The sequence below is a fragment of the Erithacus rubecula genome (assembly GCF_903797595.1).
Source record: "Erithacus rubecula genome assembly, chromosome: 13".
Taxonomy (NCBI): domain Eukaryota; kingdom Metazoa; phylum Chordata; class Aves; order Passeriformes; family Muscicapidae; genus Erithacus; species Erithacus rubecula.
In genome coordinates this window covers 12,187,192-12,208,550 of record NC_136665.1, presented here as the reverse complement: position 1 = coordinate 12,208,550, position 21,359 = coordinate 12,187,192, and the positions used below count along the sequence as shown (strand labels likewise).

At 51.4% G+C, this 21,359-nt stretch overlaps 2 protein-coding genes across 2 annotated transcripts in view; both read left to right on the top strand.

Annotated features, from left to right (window-relative positions):
* The first annotated feature begins 1,753 nt into the window (after window positions 1–1,753).
* On the top strand, window positions 1,754–7,163 carry FAM3D (FAM3 metabolism regulating signaling molecule D). Its single transcript, XM_079317166.1, has 10 exons — window positions 1,754–2,236; window positions 2,326–2,390; window positions 3,127–3,234; window positions 3,544–3,564; window positions 4,041–4,164; window positions 4,414–4,472; window positions 4,838–4,888; window positions 5,876–5,960; window positions 6,103–6,229; window positions 6,441–7,163. Exons 1-10 carry the CDS (start codon window positions 2,214–2,216, stop codon window positions 6,528–6,530), a joined length of 753 nt encoding a protein of 250 aa, XP_079173292.1. The 5' UTR covers window positions 1,754–2,213; the 3' UTR covers window positions 6,531–7,163.
* A 2,764-nt stretch (window positions 7,164–9,927) lies between these two features.
* Window positions 9,928–21,359, top strand: part of FAM107A (family with sequence similarity 107 member A) — a 28,947-nt gene continuing 17,515 nt past the window's right edge. The window contains exons 1-2 of the mRNA XM_079316710.1: window positions 9,928–10,367; window positions 21,089–21,152. Of these exons, the coding sequence (XP_079172836.1) occupies window positions 10,344–10,367; window positions 21,089–21,152 (88 nt within the window). The 5' untranslated portion in view covers window positions 9,928–10,343. The remainder of the gene's footprint in view (window positions 10,368–21,088; window positions 21,153–21,359) is intronic.

Below are 21,359 nucleotides of genomic sequence, written 5' to 3'. Positions count from 1 at the left end.
CTGCCAGCAGCTCTGTGGCAAATGCCAGAGCACAGGTGCCTTTTATTCTGGCACAACCCTAAGAAAAAAAAATTATCAATGCAAACAATTAAAAAATAATATAATAGAAATCCCAGGACAGCGCCTGCCTCTTGTAATGCAATCATGTTCCAGGAATTTCACCACCCAGGGACTTCAGCCAATACATTTTATCTGGGATTAAGGTTAAGATAAATAGCCCAAAGAAATATATGACTTCCCTGAAGCACTGGCATTTATTGGTTTATTTTTCCATTTCTCTTCCTCTGCGATGAAGTCAATATGTGCAAAGAAAAAACACAATTTTGGTGAAGGGCAAGGTTGTGCTATGGGCCCCAGTGAGGCCAATGTCCACTGTAGAACTGGGGACCAAACAGGGAAGGTTTTGCAAACCCAGTGGAGTTTTGCTCCACTCACTGTGTTCAAATCACACCCCTGATCCTCACCAGATCCAGGCTCTGCTCACGGCACTTGTGGGGAAGACAAGCTCCCAAAGCAAACCAATAACAATTTTGAAGTCTTCACAATTTGCCAAGGGGGATTTGAGAACTGTCCCCAGCCCCAACCCCATCATCAGATCAGGCAGTGGAATGGGGAGTCAGAAATGGGAAGAGGGTCCTTGTGTTTATAAACTTCATGCTGAAAGGAGCAAAAGGGAAGAGTTTTGTGCTGCTGCCCCTTCAGATCCAGCCACAGGCAACATTTGTCCTCTAAAACCTTTAAACTTTCCTTTTTCAGGTCTGTGTCTCTTATTTGAGCTCAGTGAAATGCACTTGCTCATGCCAGCTCTGACACAAGCTTTAAAATCCATTTCAGAATAACTGTGCTGAGGGCTGGGCTGTGGGGAAGGGCTTTGGGCATCACAGACCCCTCTGCCACCTCCCTTGGGGACAGATTCCTGCTCACAGCCAACCTTCCCCTGAGGAACAGCAGCAGAGAGAGGGGAGATGCTGCTGGGAGGCCGCTGTGCTCAGCTCATACACTATCAAAAACACATTGTCATGGTACATGGGGGGACACAAACACCTCCCCAGGCTTCCCACAAAATGCAGGTGGGCCAATCTCCCAGGGGAAGCTGGTGTGGGGACAGCAGAGGGGTCTCATGGGGAGAAGTGCCATGCTGCAGAAACATCAGCTGAAACATCACTGTGGGACTGCCTAAAAACCCCAGACAGTGATGCTGCAACCCACCCCGGGTGTAGGGGAAGCCACGGGAGCATCTCATCTGCTCAGGGCAGAGGGTGCATCCAGCCCAGGGCCCAAGGCTGCTCATGGTCAGTAACTCAGCAAGCCCTGGGAGGGGACCCGGAGCAGGGCTGGGCAGGAGGAAAAGCTTTTCTCTCCTTCCTCATGACGCAGCAGCCTGGAATCAACATTCAGCCCAGCCCAGCTACAGCCCGCTGCTCCTTATTTACCCTTCAAACAGGAAAAGCAGCTCTCAGCACAGCTCGTTTACAAATTTTCTGTCAAACATTACTGAAGGGCTGGTTTAGTTAACACCAGGCTCATTAAGTCTCAGCACCCATCTCACAAGTGACAGTTCTCACTGCAGGGCTCCAGTGTGGTTCCCAGGACTGAGGCTCAACAGGCTGCAGCCCCGAATCTCAAAGGTAGGAGTGGTCCCAGCCCCTGGGGGAGCCCAGGGTGGGGGTGGCAGTGGGACAGAGGCAGCAGATGGACTCTCCCGGGTAGGAAATAGTTCATGCTCCAAATTACAGCCATGTCCTGCCCACGGCGTGAAGATGCTCCAGGATTTGGCCAGGTGGAAATATTTCTGGGTTTCAGTCAGATGTCCACAAAGCTGGCTACTCTCCTCAGCACAGTGGTGCTGCCCTTCTTCCATTCTGCTTTGGACTTTAAGGAAAACAAGCTTGTTCCCAGAGATTCCAAGGCCAGATCACAGCTTGTCCTCAGACAGCATTTTGCAGTGCCTAATATTTGAAATTTACTTTGCATCATCCCAGAAGAAAATATAGCACAGCCGTAATTCCAAGTGTCCACCTCATTGCTACCAGCAGAACAGAAAAGGCTGGTCTGTTTCTGAGAGCAGGGCATGAGCCAGGAGCACATGGGGCAGCACATGGGGGAGGTTCTGAGGCTCCAGAGGGAAGCTGGCTCAGCCAGTGCCGCCTGCTCCGGGATTTAATCAGGGTGGGACCTAGCAATTCCTTGTGACAAGAATTTGTGTATCTTTGATGACGTCTTCACCACTGCAAATGTAACTAAAGATAGCAGTTATCCTCTCATCTAGAATCTGCCTGGCTTTGGTGGGTTACAGGCACTCAAGGCATTCCCTTCTTTCCTCAGGGTGACCTGTGGCTGTCAGTCCTGCCCAGCTGTGCTCTCTCTGCCCACCACCATGCGGGTAGCAGGTAAGGAGGAGCACATATTTACTTTTCTCAGATTTTCTACGGTTCTTTATGCCTCCTTCTCATCTACCTGATGCCTCCCAAGCCCAGCAACCCTGCCCTTCCCCTGCAGAAACATGGGAAAGGGCCTTTGTATAAGCATCAGGTTTTTACAAGATTTGTGTAGATTTCAGCCTGTTGTATTTTTCCCAGTGAAACCTTCTGTGACTGGGACGAGATGGCTATTGAGACATTCCTGGTTCCATAAGAGCCATTCAGCTGCAATAAAAGTACATTTTTCTGCTCTCTTTCCATGCAGGACTGGAACGTTTTGCTCTGATGAGCGCTGCTTTAAAGCCAAATGCCAATCACAGTTGTATCAGCAGCTGCTCGGCTGTAGCTAGTGACTAACTGGGGGATAGCAGCCTTCCCAGCACTGGGAGCATAAGAAATATTTGGATTTACATAGCTTTCTGAGTAATTATCAGATTTACTTTAAGGTAGAGAGAAATCTGAACAGTGCCTCCCAGCAGAGCAGTAATGCCTATCTGAGCATCACCGTGTCCTCTGGAGATGGTAATTAAGAGATCAGAATCCATTTGGAGGGTGAGGGATTGTCAGCTGCCTTCCCACACCACGCAAGCCAAGCACTGGCTGTCACCCTGTGCCTTGGTAACCTTGGGACACAGGGGTCAAATCCCAGGAAAGCAGAGGGAGGATGCAGTGCCTGCCGGTGCTGCAGCTGCTCTCCACCCTGCAGGTGTGCTCCGCTGCACGGTGCTGCTCCTGACGCTGCTGGGCACCTGGCTCATGCTGCACACGTACTTCCAGCGCAGCTGGAGAACCGTCAGCCTGCGCAGCTGGCTCGGTGAGCACCCACTGCCCCCAGGGCATCCAGAGGGAGGGTGGCAGAGCTCCAGTGTGAGCCAGACCCCAGAGCTGGGTGTGGCTGCCCTGACCACTTGTATTTGCAGTCTCTGGTGAGGCTTTAGCCACCAGCTTTGACCACTAGGGCAGGGAGGGCACAGTGTGGTGGGCAGCTGCACTGGGGTGGGTTCAAGGATGCATGCAACCATGGGAAGTGGTTTAGAGAGCTGCTGCCTGTACAGCTGCTCCTGGCTTGGGGAAGAGCCAGCAGCTCTGCAGGGTGTCTAATCCTCCTGCTTGATACCCACAGGTGCCACGAACAAGCCCAGCAGTGAGTATCGCTCTCCACTTCATCTCACAACTCCACTCCGGGGTTCAGGGGGTGGTGGAAGTGTGAGATCTCCTTCAAGAGCCCCTTCCCTAAGGCAAAAAATCCCCCTCTACCAAACACAGGGGATTTTGCTACTGCACACAGCAGTGGGGTCTTTGGTGGGTCCCTGCTTTGGCCAAGAATGGGGAAATTGAGCAGAAAAGCCCCAAGGGTCTGGCCTTGGACACCAACTCCACATGCTCCCAGCACACAGCCTATGTCACACCTGGAGCAGCACCTGGCCTTGGCACCATAAACCTCAAACAACAAACTGGTCCCTGCCCCAAGACAAGCCTTCTTCATGGAAGAAGTTGGTCCAGGTCCCCCTTAGTGCCCCTTGTATCCCAGGGCCAGCCCGTCTCAGCCCCTCAGGGACACAGCCAGTGTCCCCCCATGGGGACAAAGCCATGACTTTCAGCTCCACTCCTCCCTTGCAGGTGAGAAGCTGCCCCGGTACAAGTGTGGGAACCAGAAGAGCTGCCCCCAGAATTATTTTGCCTTCAAGATCATCAGTGGTGCTGCAAATGTGGTGGGACCCTCGATCTGCTTTGAAGACTTGGTGTAAGCAGCACACGGCAGGAACAAAGCAACTGTGGCTAGCCTGGCCTTCAAGGGGGCAAGTTTGACTTCTGCCAAGCACATCAGTGGCCATCACAGTGTATTTGTGGTTAAAAAAATTTTAAATAGATTTCTTTGCTACCACTTCTGGTTATTTTGCCATCTACAGCCACTTCACCCCAATGATTTCACTGGCGTCAGCATCTCCAGGACCACCCTGCACTCACTGGTGCTCTCTGCTTTCCTTTCCAGCCTCATGAGCAATGTGAAAAACAACATTGGCAGAGGTCTGAATATTGCACTGGTGAATGGTGAGTCGGGCAGGCACTGACCCCTTTCTCCCCACTGCCAGGGTCCTTCCTTCCCCTTTCCCCAGGAAAGCACAGGCCAGTGGAGACCCCATCCCAGGCACTGTGGCTGAGCCAAAAGCACATCCATGTGATATTGCATGGGGAGCAGAGCCACAATGATGGCTGCAAGCACAGAACAAACCCAGCTGGGTCACAACCAGCTCCACACACTCCCCCCAAGCAGCACAGCCACCACTGCAGCAGTTACAACACACTGAGGGAAGACCAAGGCATTTTGCAAGGAGCCCCAGGGTCGTGGCCAGGCAAAGCCCAGAGCCACTCCAATGCAAACTCACTGTGCTCTGTTTTCATTTTTAAACTTTCAGGAACAACTGGGCAGCTCCTGAAAACTGATGCCTTTGACATGTACTCTGGAGGTAAGCACAGTCTGCTGCTGGGTGGTTCCCAGCCAGGGCTCACACCAGCACTGCTGGCTGCTGGCTACTTCAGCTGCTTTCCCTGTCATCTATTTAATGATAAAGTCAAGTGGACTTTGACCAAATTTGCCAGCCTGGGTGGTAAAAACCCACCTTTCAGTGAGGCCTGGAGTCTTCACAATCCTTCTACATCCAAGATTTGCTTCTCACTCCTTCTACAAGCATGTAATAGCCTGGAAAACATTATTTCACTAACCTGAATAAACCAAGACACTCGAGACTTGAGAAAGGTTCTTTCTGAGATCAGGTAGTTACTAATCTGGATACTTTGCAACCTGTAACTCAGTTTTTGAATACTGGTGGCTGACCAGCTGCTCATTCTGCTGCCTTTCACAGCAGGATGAATGAAGGAGCTCAGGGAGACACGGCCCCCTCAATCACTCCTTGGGTTTGCAGCCTGCTTTTGGTAACTCTGGAGCTTTCAGGAGAATCACCAATACAATGAGATTCCCAGCCAAGTTCACGAGCGAGATACTCAGTGGGAGAGGCACTAGGAAGAAAGCAGCAGTCAGCTCCTGTGCCACTAGATGGGGCATTGGATTCAAGCATCCCACAGATGCAGGATGAGGAACAATTCCCCAGTACAGCCAGAGGCACGACGGCAGGGAAGGCAGCTCCGTGGCTGAGCAGGTTCATTTCTTATGTTGGGAAGTAAATTCACACAACTAGATTTCAGAGTTAGCAAGCAAAGTTGAGGAGGAATTTCCACCCTGCAGTTGTACCAAGAGGAGGAAATCAGTCCTGTGCACTGCAGGAGAGCCCAGGTGGGAACACAGGATGGGGAATGCACCATTTGGGAGCCCACCGGCACCAGCTGGGAAATAAAATACCAATCAGGTTATTTCCCACCAATCCAGAGGAGGCTCCCCTATGCAGAAGTACCTACTAAATCCCTTTTTTTCTCTCCCTAATGCTCTTTTCTCCCAGACATTACCAAGCTGCAAACCTTCCTCCAAAGGATCAAACGTGGCACCCTTGTGCTGGTAGCAAGCTATGATGATCCTGCCACAAAGTGAGTGTGCCCATGGAAGCAACACCAGGATCCCCAAAAACACACAGCTGGGGGAGCTGGACACGCTGCTGCCACCAGCAGAGAGGGTGAAAGAGGGGACATCCACCTGGCACCACAGTGACACCTTCTTGCCCTCTTCCAGGATGAATGACAAAGTTCGGGCGTATTTCACAGAGCTGGGCAGCAGCAACGTGGGCACGCTGGGCTTCAGGGACAACTGGGTCTTCTTGGGAGCAAAAGGGTTGATGAACAAGAGCCCCTTTGAAAAGGTACCTGGCCCTCCCCTGCCATGAGCTCTGCAGGCTCCTTCCTCTTCATGGCACCCCCCGAGCTGCATCTCACCCACCTGTCTGTGCAGACAAGGCATTATCCCAGTGGTATTATCCCCCCCAGGTCAAACCCAGCTGCAACTTTTGCCACATTGCAAACTTGCACTGTTCCAACCTCCTCGTTCATTTTCTCTATCTGTTTTTCCTGCAGCACATCAAAAATGATAAAGAGACAAATAAATATGATGGCTGGCCTGAGCTGTTGGAGATGGAGGGCTGTGCCCCCAGGAAGATGGACTAGCACCAAACTCCAGCCTGCCATGGAGGGCAGCTTCACCAGTCACACAGGGACACCAGCCCCACCGTGGGGACTCCAGCCTCTCCAGGTCAGAGTCCAGCAGCTGCTACCTGCTCACAGGAACAGGCTGACAGCAGGAACTGTGCAGGGCTTGGAGAAGAGCTGTACAAGTGTCTGCAGAGCCTGAGCAGACGTGGCCAGGCTGCAGCCAAGCCATCCTCATCTATGGGTCAGTTTTGGGTATTTTATTTTTCTATCTTTAAACTAAAAACTTTGTAGTTTTTTTGTAAATTTCTTAAATGAGATTTCTAATTATAAAACATTATCTTCTCTTTTCCATTTCAAGCATAATCAACACTTACCCCCACAGGCACAGCATGCCAGGTCCTCTGCCACCAGTTGAGCATCACCATCACCCATCCCACAGCCCTGCACACAGGAACTCCCCCTGCCCACGTTGCACAGGGTATTGCCATCCTTGGGGATGCTCAGACTTTGGTGGTTTCCCCTTGGAGCTCTTGCCAATCTCCTACAGCCACAATAAGGCCAGAAGTCCACAGGGATAGTGTGCAGCAATGTAGGTTAATATTTGCAGGTCAGAGTATCATTCCTGGGTGTTACAAATGCAGAAGAGCAAAGAAAACTAAAAGTCTCTGTGTATAAAATGGAAAGAACTTTGAAGGTTCAAAATATTTCCAGAAATGAGATAAAAAACAAATGAGAGTAAATATTAATGCCAAAAATTGATATATTTTTATTTAATAGTAAGGCAAAGAGAAAGAAAGGGAAAATAGGGGAAAGTTAGAAAATGCTGAAGTCACTTTTAAAAGCATATGATAGGTCACCACCACACTGTGCTACCTTTGTTGCTGCTGAGACAGGGTGGGGGGAGCAGAGCAGGTTTTGCCCTTTATTCTGCTGTTTGAAGTGTTTTACCTGCCCTCCCTGGATGTGGAGCAGTTTGGCTGGATGCAGCAGCCCATCCCCTGGGATGCAGGCACAGTGCCGCTGCCTCGGTGCACTCACAGTGCTCTCACCTGGGACAGGGCAGGGTTGGGTTCCACAGGTCACTGTGACTGTGGTCCAGGGGTGCAGGATCAGGGGTTCTCTCCAAAAGAACAGCATCCCAGAGGGCTCAGGGTGTCTGGCAGCAGGCAGTGATGGAGGCAGGGAAAGGCAATGGTCAGGGGTTCTCTCCCTCCACACTTTGCACCAGTTTTGCCTTTCTTTACATGGGCCCCAAGACAGGTACTCACAGTCCATCCCACCCTTAGTTTCCAGGTGTACAAGAGTGATTTTGATAAGCAGACAAAATGACAGATCACTTTTTGAGGCTATTCTCTTATTACCAGGTTCTTACACTGGGTTAAAGCAAAGTTAAATCCTCTGGGATACATCCCAGTCAAAGGTCACAATAATGCCAGGGATGTGCCAGCCTCGCTTGGCCCTCAAGGATGGATGGATGGATGAGGGATGTGCAGGTTTCTTGGGCAGCTGAAGTTGTGCAGCACAGCCAATAGGTGGGAGCCTTTAACCAGCAGAGCTGGAGCCAGCATCACTCCAGAGCGACACGACACCCGGGCTGGCACCCACCGAGAGCTGCACCCCAGCCTGGGGCCCTGACACCACCAGGAGAGGAAAGATCCCTGCCCAAAGGCAGGGCAGGAAAGCCCCACAGTCCCAGAGCTGTGCTATGCTGCTGCCAACACCGAGCAGGTCCTGGGGAGCATCTGCCCCTGCTCCTGTCCAGATGCATCAGCCAAGCACAGTCTGTTCCCAGCCCCTCCCTGAGCCTCAGCACCGCTGGGAGCAGATGAGCTGCACGGGTGACAGCCGAGTTTATCTGTCATCAGAGACAGGGATGAATTTGCATCATGTACAGACTTTAATTTCCGATGATTGTATCTGGTTTTTCCCCATTCTCTGAAGCAGACAAGCAGTTTTGCAGAACATGAGGATGGGGTGTTTCTCTCAGAGTATTTGGAGCTGCCTGGGATAACAGACTGTCCTGCCCAGCCTTCTCTGCTTCCAACAGCCCCTGCACAGCTCCTAGCAGGCAGTTCACAGGGTTATCCCAGCCCTCAGGTCACACCAGGGGAGCAGAAGGGAGGAGCACGGGCAGGATAAGGGCACAGCCTGTCCTGTGCTGGCCACCTGAAGGATGAAATCCTGTATTCAAAACTCAACACCACCAAGCAATTGGTTTCCCTATACAAGGAAAAATCCCCACACAAACTGTGTAACACCTGTAAGAACTTCCAAAGGCAGAACTGAAATGAAACCCTGAAACAGCCATCACAGAGGAATCCCCGAAGAGGTGGAGTATTTTATCCCAGCTTATCCTCCCATGCTCTTAGCACACACCTGATGGCACTGAGGGAAACCTCTGCCATAAATCGATCCCTAAATCTGCTGCAACAACAGCGGTTAATCCCAAGCGCTGAATCATCCCTACCCGTGGCAGCAGCAAGAAATAACACAACAGCAGACACAACAGCCCTGCTGAGCTGCCAGCATAAATATGCCAACTATTTTAAACCCCTCAAAGGATCTAGATTCACTCATAAACCAAACTGAAAACAGCCCAAGAGCTGTAAAGGTGGCTCCACAGGGTAAATCAGAGCACAGCATCAACTACAGCCCCCAAAACAACCAGCCCCATTCAGCTGAAAGAAACTCTTCCTACCCCTTCTCAATGTGCATTCGAAATCTGGTTTAAAGCCAAAATAAAGGAAATTTATGTTTCAGCACACTACAGGCAGTTAAAACTAGTTCTGAATCCATCACAGAGCAGTTACTAAGGTACATCACTGTTTTCAAGAAATAGGGAGAGCTAAAAGTGCAACTCCTGTGCAGGGACCTTCAGTAGCAGCCAGTGTTTTGAAACACTGCCAAAGTCACTGTGTCCTGATAAATAAATCAGAGTTCTTTTAAATATCCAGACACTGAGAGGCAGGAAATAAATATGGATTCATGAGTCAAATTGAAGCTGCCAATTTCTTTAAAAGAATCTGAGAAGGGCAGTGGGTGCAGGGACAGCAATGTCCAAATGAGGTTTTGCAATGCTGTGGCATTTTGAAAGCTGTATTATTGGAGGGACAGGCACCTACCTGGCTGGTCTGCACTGTGCTGCATCCCCAGAGTCTTCACCAGACACAAGCCTGACCCTCACAGACTCCCAGGATGCAGCTTCAGGTAACCTGGGCTCACCTGGGGTCACAGGAGGCACCAAGGCTGCAGCAGCAAACAAGCAGTCTGGGCTGCTTGTGGGAGCAAAGTTTGCAAAATCCAGTGCTGCAACAGGAGCCAAGAGCCAGGATGCCGACAAGCAGCAGAGGGAGAATCTTCCTTTATTCTGGGGGGTTCATTTGGGCAAAGCACCAAAGGAGTATCTAGGAAAGATGCCACAGGCAAGGACCTGCGGGTGCCCGGCCGCAGCTGGGCGAATCCGCATCCTGTGACATCTTGCCCTGTCAAGTGCAATTACTGTAATCTTCCACAGCCTCTCAAAATACGGATCCCGGCTTAGAAACCGGGCATCCACAGCATGAAAGCTGCCTTTGTGCCCGGGCAGAGCCTGGGTGCGAGCCAGCCGTTAGGTGCATGAAGAAAATGAGTTCTCCACGTGCTGGAAGAAGGGAGGAAAAGCAAGCTTTCCCACCCGAGCCCGCCGCAGACGGGCTGGATTTCACCCCGGTGTCCCCAGAGCAGGCACGGAGGGGCTGGGAGCAGCACCGGTGGCCCCGGCAGTGACGGGGCCGTGACCGCGGAGCCGCCGGTGCCGCAGCCCGGGCAGCGCAGCCCGCACCGCCGACCATGGGCGCGTCTCACGGCAAAAAGGTACCGGGCGGGTCCGGGGCTGGCGGGGAGAGGATGGAGAAAACACCGTCCGCTCACGTGGGGCTCGCCTGGCCCCGCGTGCTAAAGCGGCTGATGGCAACAGGGGATTAGGAGAAGGGACCCGCTCTGGGGGTGGGTGCCACTCATCAGGGCCGGATTAAGTAATTCCGTCTAATGGGCTCAGCGTCGGGGCTTTCAGGACAGCGAGGAGGGGATCAGAGCGTTGCAGGCACTGCATTAGGACAGACAAAGTTTGGTTCTCTGGGGAGAAATGTCAGATTTGTTGTGAATGCATCCAGCAGCCTCGGGGATGTCTCCTGTAGACGCAGAGCAGAACAAGCCCTGAGTATTTCTTGGCCTGGGAATTGGTGCCAGCTCCCTCCCAGGACAGGGAGGAGCTGGGCCGGGTCCCACAGCACCAACAGCATCCCTGTCCTCCAAATTCCCTGGGGAGAGTGGTCAAACTGCTCCAAAGGGAAACAGTTTTATGGAGTCAGCCCTGCAGGGATAGCTAGAGATGATTGTGCTGAGGATGTTGTTGGATGTCATTTTGCTTCCATTTGATGACATCAGTGCCTAGAGATGCATCATCCCTGCTCAGTTCATTGCTATGTCTGGAAAAGGCTTCCATACCTCATCCCCCAGCTCTAAGAGAAACACACCTGTGTACCACACTAGGTCAGTAACTTTCACTGGAATGGGGATAGCAGTGACCCTTTGCCCCAGCAGGGACCCTTTGTGCTCAGCTGAGCGTCACTGTGGCCTTCAGAGGTATATTTTGCAAATGTGCTGGACTTTCTTCCAAAACCAGAGCTAGACACTCTTGCAGGGCAAATATATGCAAAAGCAACCCACTGGCCAGTATGACCAACACCCAGAAGGAAAATCAGAGCTGAAGTGGGACTAGTAAACATTTATCTATTTTTCTGGACTTTTGACAAGTGCCAGGTACAGGAGGTGCTGCTGCCAGCCAGCCCAGTGCTGCTCCATCAGCCATCCCAGGTACAAAGCCATGCTGGCTCCAGCACAGGAGCCATGGCTGTTCCTGTGGCTCAGGGCTACAACACACCCAGGAGGAGCCATGCTGTGCCCACAGCTAATCCCAGGCCCCTGCTCACGTGGCCCTGACCTTCAGGGCCCAGCGCATTTGTAGAGGCATTACTGGAAGCAGGGAAATAAGCTGGTTAGGTCAGGCTTGGCCCAGAGCCACCCAGTTAAGCCCTGCTGCATACAAAGAAGCCCATGCCAGCCTCCTGACCACCGAACCAGGCTGCTTTTGGACAGCTTTCCCCACTGTTCCCTCTCTCTGAAACACCACGATCCCACCACAGCCCAGCACTGAATGGCCTGGCTTTGAAACGCTGCCGGGAGCTCCAGCTCCCCAGCTTCTTGGCAGCTCCTAAAAGCTGAGACAGTTTTACTTTCATGGGTACCAAAAGGTCAGAGATGTCACTCCCATTTCAGCCTCCCAAATGTTGCCTGGTTGACAAAAGCCTGTGCCACTGCCCAGCTGGCAGTGCAGGGATGTCTGACTGGCAGCTCCTGGGTCGGCGCTTTTCCCTTAGGCTGATGCTGATGGGAGATGAAAACAAGACCACTCTTCCTGCTGCCTTTCCAGGGTGGGCATGAACAGCAGGATCCAGCTCTCCTGATGAGCAGGATGAGTCCAGGGGGCAGGCAGGAAAGCTCCCCTTCCCCCAGCCCTTGCAGAACCAGGGCTCAAGGACCTGAGGCACAGCTCAGGGCACAGGGACCTGCCAGACCTGAACCCATCTATCAGCAACAGCCCAAGAGAACCCAGAGGGGGCTCAGAGCAGGGCTCAGCACCCCTCGCCAGCACAGCCTGCATTAGCAGTCTCAGCTGCACCTCTTTTAAGCTTAGTCCAGAGCAGCACTCCAAGGGGATTACAGTAGTGGATTGTGGAGTGCAAGGCACTCCCCAGCTCCACAACAAAAGGGACCGGAAAGGCTACCAGCGTGGCTCCAAGGACATTTTCACTTTAAAAGGCTGCATCTAGTCCCAAAAAATCTGTTCTCATATCACCAGTGTTCTGTGAGCCCAAGCCAATAGCAGGGCTCCACAGACTTGCTGGGGTGCCCTTCTCTTGAAGGGAAAACAAGGACTTTGCCACAGGCTGGTTTGTGGATGCTGCAGAGCTGGTGCTGATTCTCTTATGAGCTGGGGATGATTCCCTGCTGATTCCTCTGCTCTTCAGGGCTTCAGCCCCACTGGTGTGACTGACATCCCTCAGCAAACATCCTTCAAATAATCTGCAAACACAGCCTCACCAGCAACAGATCCCCAGGGTGCCAGGGCAGATGCTCCAGACCCTCTGGCAGTGGAGGAGGTTGTTCCCAGGCACCTGCACCTCTCAACTTTTTTTCTCCATGTTTTCTCAAGGCAGAGTTTGCATAGTGGCTGTTTCCCCAGGGAAAGTTCTCTGTCCCCAAATTCCCAAGAGTGTCAGTTTACACTAATGTCAGATGAGCCTGGATTAGCCCTGCTGCTGAGCAGGGAGCTTTGCTCTGTGGCTGGTTTAGAACAACAAGAGGCAGCATGCCAGTGCCAGGGAGAGAGACTCTGCTTGCTCAGGCAAACCATAGCACCTGGCTGCCCACGCTGAAAACAGGGCTTTGAGAACATCCTTTAAAGCTCCTCCATCTGAGTGGAGCAGGACAAGCATTTATGAGAGCTGCTGGTGGGATTTTCCCACAAGCACAACTCACCCCTCTAGTGAGGGATCCCCACATTCTGGCCAGAGAAGTGTTTCTGTGCCACAGAAAGACAAAGAGGTCTGAAAAACCAGAACCTTGTGAAACCCCAAGACCCATGGTCCAGGAGCCCCTCTGATGTGGGAGGAAATATTACTCCAAGGCAGTGAGCTGGGACACCTCTGCTCCACCCCACTCCACAGAGCAGCAGGCACAGTGGGATTTTCCTGGCTCTCCCTGACAAGTATTTCAGAAAACTGGTAGCCAGTGCCCCTGCCAGCTCTTTGAAAGTGTCCCTGTGCCTGGGAAGCACAAGATCCCTCTGAGGGACCCTCCCTGCTCTGACACTGCAGCCCCTTAGGCTGTCCCCCCTTATCAGACAGGGCTGCTCCAATGTCAGCAAGAGGGGCTGCCAAAACCCCTGAGCAGAACAAGTCCCACCGACAGTCACAGAATGCCAACGGCTGTTTGGTGGCACTGGCCCCAGGAGCAAATCCAAAAACCAGATGGCAACCAGGAACCACAATGTTTCAGTGTCCTTGAGCATTGTGCTTCTTGGGGAGAAAGGTTTGCATGTGCTGCCAGCAACAAGCCTTGTTTGCAGGGGCAGGATGAGAGCTACAGAGGCACACCAGTACAGTCCCAGAGTGCCTCAGGGATGGGGACAGTAGTGATAAAAAGCACATTTCTGGGCAAAAATAACACACACCCAGAAAATAACAGCTCTGCATCATGAGACAGCAAACATCTCTAAGTCCTCTCATTGTCTGACACAGCACAGTCTGGAATGGGGGAGCTGGGAGCACACATAGTCCCAAAACCTCCACAGAAGCCCTCTAAGGTGATTTTATCCTGCCTCTTGCCTTCCTCTTCTTCAACCCTTTAAGGTCCCACAGGTGGTGATACAAAGGGACTCTAAGTGGAGACACTGCTCTGGGCTTTTGTAGCTTTTAAAGTGAATAACATGCTGTAGCATCCCAACCCTCAGAACCAAACTCATTACAGTGGGGCTGCTCTAACTCCTAGAATGAGATCACAGCTTTATTTCTTACCTCTCCATCCCAAGCACCCAGACAGCACCAGTAAACCAGCTCCAACACCTAACATAACCCACTCCCTGCCTCCAAACAAGCTGACATTCTGGCCCTGAGAGAGCTCAAATGGGCTCAGTGAGACAGGGAGCTAATCTGGACACAGCTAGCCCAGGCTGAAGCTCTGCCTTCATGCATGACAAGCAGCACAAGGGTTTGATCCATGGGTGAGGGTGCTGGGCAGGACACAGAGTGTGCTGCCAGCCCCTCCAGGGCAAGGGCAGGGTTATCCAGCACTGGCTAATGCTGCCTGCAGCACTGGGGTTGCAAAGGAGTCATGGAGAGAGGAGCTCATATGGAAGGGAAGTGCATGATGTGCTGATGGAGAGACCAAGAACAACAATGCATGGGGAATGCTGCAGCTGCTGGCTCTGGGATGGCTCAGCAGTCCTCAAATAAAAATGGATTAAAGTAATTAAAGGCTTCGCTGGTTCGCTCTGCTCCTGGGGGGGCTTAAGTGGCATCTGCTGCCTCCTCCTGAGCCCTGCCTTAACAGGGATGCTTCATGTTTTCCTTCACTGCCACTTCCCTTTGCAGCCCATGGTGACATTTGCACCCTGGCAGGTGACATGTCATCCCAGACAACAGCCAAACCTCCTTCCTTTCAGTCCCTTCCTTTGGGGTCTCCTCCACACAGGGCCCAGCTGGCACACGCTGCCCACAGGGATCAGACCACCCCACTCTGCTTTGACCATTTCCTGCCAGCAGTGCCTGGGGCTGGTGGGGCATTTCTGCCCTTGCTTTTCACAAACTCTATTTTTCCTCTGTAAGGACCAATTCCAGTGACCCTGGGCAGGTAAAGATCCCAACAAGGTGGTGTCATTAGAGCAAATTTCTGATGGCAGCCCTATCCCTGGCCCCTAACATATGGTCTCTAGCTGTGAAATGGAGTGATGATGCCACTGCAGCCTGGCAGCTCTAGGTCAGCATGACGCTGTGCCAGAAATAAACACTGAACCTATTAATCATGTGGCATAAGCCTCACTTTTAGCAAAACAGCATTCTTCAAGGCACTTTAGAGTGTCTTAATGGTCTCTCTGCAGCATGACAACAATTCACTCCAAAGCTGTTGGAGCCCTTTTGTGCCAGTGACTGATGTTCTTCCTGTGCAATCAGCAGCATCCCCAGAAATAGTGGAGCAGCCTTTCATATCAGCAGTGGTATCACATCTCCAGCACAGGGCAAGAATAAGCTCCTGAGACAGGTAAAAAAATGGTTTATTCATTGTAGCAACAACTTAACTGCTGCTGACAACATCGAGGTAGGTGATACAGGTACTTCCAACAGTGAACAGGGCTACAATTTGGCTTTGCCCTGGTATGCAGAGCTGATGTGTGCTCTGCACTTTGCAAGGGACCAGATTAAAAAGCAATGAACTGCAAGTGAGGATTTCCTTAGAGACCAAGGCAGAACAGCAGGTTCATCGGTGTGTGCACTGCCCTGCTTTGTGCCAAGAGCCTCTTCGTGCCCTTCTCAGTGGGATGTCAGGCTTCACAGTCAGCCTGAATGCTGACAAATGAGCCTTGTGCACCAGCTGCTGTGGGGCTGAGCCCTGCCACTGATTGCTCTCATTAATCTGCAGGAGATTTTCTGCTGAGGTCTGTGTGTCACATCCCAGCTCCCCAGCCAGGGAGCAGCGTTTGCTCAGCCATGGTGGGAGCCACAGGGCTCCCTGCCCCAGGGCTGGCAGCTCCAGCCCCTCCATCCCCATGCTGCTGCTTCCCTGCTCTAGTTGGGGGTTTTGTCCTTTTTTTGTTGACAGTCAGTGAAATGGGACTCGATTTGCTGCCAGCTTTCACACCACAGGAGAGCTGTGCTTGCCTTCTGGGATCACAGGGGTCTGGGAGGGGGAATGACATTGGTGAAAAAGACAGGCAGCGGTCAGCACAGCACTCATGTGTGTCAAATTGTGTGTTCTTTACTAATAAAATAACACCAAGCACTATTTGAAGCATTTACAATTTTCTACTTGACTAGGCAGCAAAGTGGCCACCTGGCTGGTGCTCCCAGACACAGGCACAGGAGTGGCACAGGAGCTGAGGAGTGTCAGCCTGACCCCATAGGCAGACCAAGGGCCTTCTGTAAGCCCCTTCTGTAAGCCTAAATTTACAAATTCCTGTGGTTGAAATATCCTTGAGGCTGCTGGCTGCTCTCGTGAGAGTGGCCACATGCATCTGCCCTCAGCTCACTTCAGCCCAAGAAAGGCTGCAGACTTGTAGAGGTCAAAAGATCAGTAATGAAATCTTACACCAATAACTTGATATTTCTTAGAGTCCTTTGCAATGTGATAGTGAAATCAGCTATGGTTATGGCTAGGGACCAGCAGTAATACAAGCTCAGCTTCCTTTGAAAACCCAGCTCCCTCTGGGCAGGTGTGCATGGAGGGCTGGGCATGGGCACAGGACAGGGAGTGCTGGGGCTGGGCTGGGGCACACACTGGATGCTGTGGTGGCTCCAAGATCCCTTCCTATGACAAAGGTTTTATAGCTTCTGGCCCAGGAATGCTGGGATGTGCCTGGACACTGACTCCTGGGTGCCTGCCAGTCCCGATTGCAAAACCTGCCAATATAGCAGTGTCCCATAATGAGCTGGGAGCACAGGAATGTGCACAGTCAAGCTCCCTGCCAAGGAGTAACCCTCCCAAACCCAGCACTGTTCTGCCTCTGCAAGAGGCAGTAACATGCAGTTTCTCACAACAATCCTGAGAGAATCTTTATCTTGACCACACCAGGAAGGCAGAGCCCCGTCTGCAAGCTCCAGAGGGAGCAGTGTATTACACTGCCTTTCCTAGCCCTCAAGAAATTTTGGAAATTCATCCAAACTGCAGCACTTCCTTTGGCCAATCACTTCAGGGAATTAACAGCAGTATGAAGCATTGGGTTGTGCTGCTGATTTTTTCTGTGTTTCTCCTTACCAAGAACATGGTGTCATCCCAGCAAACATGTGCCCCAGCTTGCTGAATCAAATAAGCCTCAAGCCTCACATGGCAGGACTTTGCAGCAAAACAATCAAGCTGACAGATTTTTGTGCATTGACATCACAGATGGGGAAAAGTCTTACTAATCCTCTGAAGTTCCTTCCAGTGGATGATTTCATTGATGTCTCTGGATCCGTCCCAGTTGCTGCAAGTGGGCACAGATAGACCAAAATTCAGCATTACACAGGAGATTTGGGAAACAGCTCAGATGGCATCTCAGAGTCCAGGGGCATATACAAGATGTTTTCATACAGAGCACTTAGAACAGCAAAAGGTGTCTGGGGCAAATCAAAAGTAATGGTAGAGAACTGTTTAGTTAACCTCTAAATCACATGTTTTGTGACTTCATCACACAGAGAAATGCTGGCTTAAATCTCCCAGCCATCAATGAACCTTGTTCCAGGTCATGACAACTCCTTTCAAAGTCAATAGTGGGTTCATCAATAAGGCCATTTTAATCAATGGATGTGGTCATTCATTGAACACCAATGTCAGGAGCTGCTACAGCACCTTAGGGATAAAATACCTTTGTCTGAGTCCATCTACTCCTAAATAGGCTGAGCAACCTCTAAGCCTGCTAATAGTGTCTACCTCCCAAACCAGAGTGTGGGAGTCACAGCAGCCTGAGTGACATTTTATTAACTTTCATACCTCTTTATCACCCTGGTCTGATTGCAGCAATTTCTTACCTAATTCATTAGCTCAGACTTTGCTATACAGACACTCTGATACTGCACCTTAATGGCACCTGTAATGATCTGAACCTGCCTGAAGCCATTCTCATCACCCTTTCCTTTCTCTGACCATGCTGATGACTCTTTTCCCTGCTTTCGTCAGAGCACAGAGTCCAAAATTACTGTCAGTTGTGCTACAAGTAAACATTACAGCACCCACACGTGGGACAAATGACACTGATTAATGGTTTATACAAGGTGGCAGGCTTTAAGCTCCAGCAGGAGCACTGCACTCCCCCAGTGGGGAGCCAGGGAGGGGGACAGTGGGTAGAGCTGGTGGTTCAAAGCAGCCCATGCCTGTGACTGCCTCCAGACATTTGCTGCAGGAGCTCTTTGCTGTGCCTCAAGGCCAGGAGCAGTTCTGCCAGGACATAGGGATGCCCAGGATGTTTGGGAGTGACACAGAACAGTGCATGCAAAGCATGGAACTACTTACTATTTATACCTTGTGTTGCTTTGTGGTATTTAACCCAGTTAATCACCAGGCTAAAGGAGCTAATCACCAGCTGAAGGAGTGGGCGTCCTCACTGACATGGTCAAAGCAGCATGGGGATCCCCAGCAGGAGGAGCTTGCCTGCCCCCATCAGCAGCGTCTCCAGAACTGCCCTGCTCAGCTGTATTACTACTTCTTACTCCTGGCAAGATGCAGTCACACTGCACACAGAAGTGGTTTTCACATGGAAATGGAAAGGTTTGGGAAATGGCAGGCATTTTCTGCCCATTTACTGCAACACAAACTGCCCATCTGAGCCCTCATTGTGACAAATTAACCCTCTGACTGTAATAGCTGTCCCTCAGCTGGCTGGGGACAGAGTGCCAGAACCTGCTTTGTCCCATAGGGAGCAGGCAAAAGTCTTCCTCACCTGGGCAATCATTAACTGCCCCAGTGAGCTGGGGAGGTACAAGGGGAAGCTGTCCTGCTCTGCAAATACACTAATGGCTCAAGTGGAGATTAGCAGGAGTGTGTAACCAACCTGTGCCAAGAGGTGACACGGTACCAGGGGCCCAGCATGGTCTGACCAGCCTAAACATCCCCTGCCTTTGGCTTTGCCACCACCAAGGTGACCCCCATGGTGCAACCAGCATGGCTTCTGAGGCTGTACTGGGATTGCACAGAGTTTGTGCTGGCAGCTGGTGCCACAGGGTGAGAGGGAAGGCTGGGCTGCACAGCAGTCCCTGCCACCACAAGCAGCACCTCAGCCCACATCAAGAATTAACCCAGCAGAGCAAATGTTTAACCATCCTCCAGGGCCTCCCTGCAGCAGGAGGTGAAACACCTTTTGAGTCCAGCCCCAGTGCCTTCAGCAGAGTAAAGTTTTGCCACAGATTGGGAGCCTGACATGACTGGCAGTGATGCTGCCATCCCAACCCCGGGCTGAGAGTGGAGATTTAATAAAGATCCAGGCAGAGCTCTCTGCTCTGTCACTCAGGCTCCTCAGTGGGCACACAGTTATCTCACTGTCACTGCACACCCAGGGAGGGCCAGTGTTGGTGCTGGGAACTCGCCTGGCACATCTGGGTTTTTTAATACATAGGAGATATGTCCACACAAGAAAGTTCCTGATGCCACAGCAACTGGCTTAAGAGATGACAGCCAGCAGCCAACACTAACACAGCAACTCAGCAGCTAAAAGTCTGATTTAGCTGATCTCATGAACAGCCCTGGTAACAAGAACCTGGCTGTGGGCTCCTCCAGAACCATTTTCCTGTTCCCAGCACTCATTAATAGCTATACAGCCACCCACCAGTGACACTCCAGGTGCACATTCAGTGCAGCAATATTTTCTCTTGATGTGCACATTGAATGAGAAAACCATGTCATTGCCCCCTCACAGCAGAGTCCCAAGTCCCAAGGGACGAGCCCTCTGTGCCACACATGTCAGAGAGCTGCACCAGAGCTGCTCCAGAGCTCTCCCAGAGCCATGCCAGAGCTACCTGGGTCTTCTGCCAGCTGCTGACTCAGGAACACCCTGGGCTCTCTCCTCTGGGGTGGTACCTCCAAAGAAGACCCCCCTGCAAGCCCCTGCAGCATTGCCAGAAGCAGGGGCCATACCATGTGCAGGAATGCAATGGGTGATGCTGGAATGAGCTCCCCATGTCACCTTCCCTTGGGACATGAAGCCACTTCCTGAGACACACAGGGCAGCTGGTGAATGATGCAACTCCTTGTCTGCAGGATAAATCTCACCCAGCAATCAACCACCCTCACAAAGTAACCTTCAGGGAGCTACAGGGGCAGCACAAAGGCTTTTTGTTAATCTCAAAGACACAGGAGCACAGGGGGAGGTTGCTAACTAATTTAGATAGCAAAGAGAACTGTTCTGCAAGGAGCTCCCAGGAAAAGAGCTTTGCCATGAAAAGTCCCTGGGTTCAGGACAGTACCCTACAATTCCTCTTTCTCTCTGCAGGACAGGAGTCCAGATGTGCAGCTGGTCAGGCACCAGCATGCATCAGAAATACATCCAGAAAATTTAACTGGCCTTTTTCTGATTTTATTCAGTCAAAAGCAGGTGTTGATGGATTACAGACGTTTTCCATTCCCACATCCACCAGCCATAACCACGCTTCCTTGGGAGATCAAAACAGGTTTAGATTGATGCTCTTTTCCCCCTTTGATACATCTCCAGTGAACTCACAGACCTGAAAACTTGTTCAAAGGTGACCCAAGGGCAATAGCACAGATGTGCAACCATTTCCTTTTCCACTCAAATTGAGCCAAATGGTATTTTTGGGGAGTGGAATGAGCAGCCAGGCCATGGGACAACGCATGATGTGAGGGGAGTCCGCTGGGCCATGAAAATCTTGTGGGGCACACATGGGTTGTGAGGTCACAGCTTGAAAAACTGCACAACCTCCCCAGTTAAAGGCCTCTTCTTTGCCACAACCTTGGTTTAGGTGTAAAACTGTGTGGGGTCTTCCAAACCCTGCCTGTAAGTAATCCACAGCAGGACAGTCAGGCTGACTGCACTCACAGGCACATGGACACACACCACACACACTGGAATGAGGATCTGCCTGCCTCTCCTCTCCTGCACCTGAAGCCCCAAGTCTATGAAACTGAACAGACCCTCCTCAGGAGGTTAAAAATAGTAATATTGTTTTTTAGTCTCTGGTAGCAAAAGAACAGTAACTAATCCCATGTTTCATTTCGTGTGATAGAGCACTACCTGTACAGTCTTTTCTCATTTCTCTTGTCTTTTCTTCCAGAAAGAATATTCCCTTCAGTCCAAGGGTCCAAGTGGAAGCAAGAAGCCAGGGAGTGGCAGTTCAGGTGAGTGCCAGCAGGCCATGCTGACTCTCAAAGAGCTTTGGAGGCAAACTAGGGGGGTTTCTGCTCACACCTGGAACTGCTGAGCCCTTGGCTGGGAAATATGGCTGGGATGAGGGAAAAGGCTGGGATGTGGAGAGGTGAAAACTGTGGAAAGGTGAAAGCAAGTGAAAGAGCACCCCTGTGTCTGTGAGAACCTGGCTTCTTTCT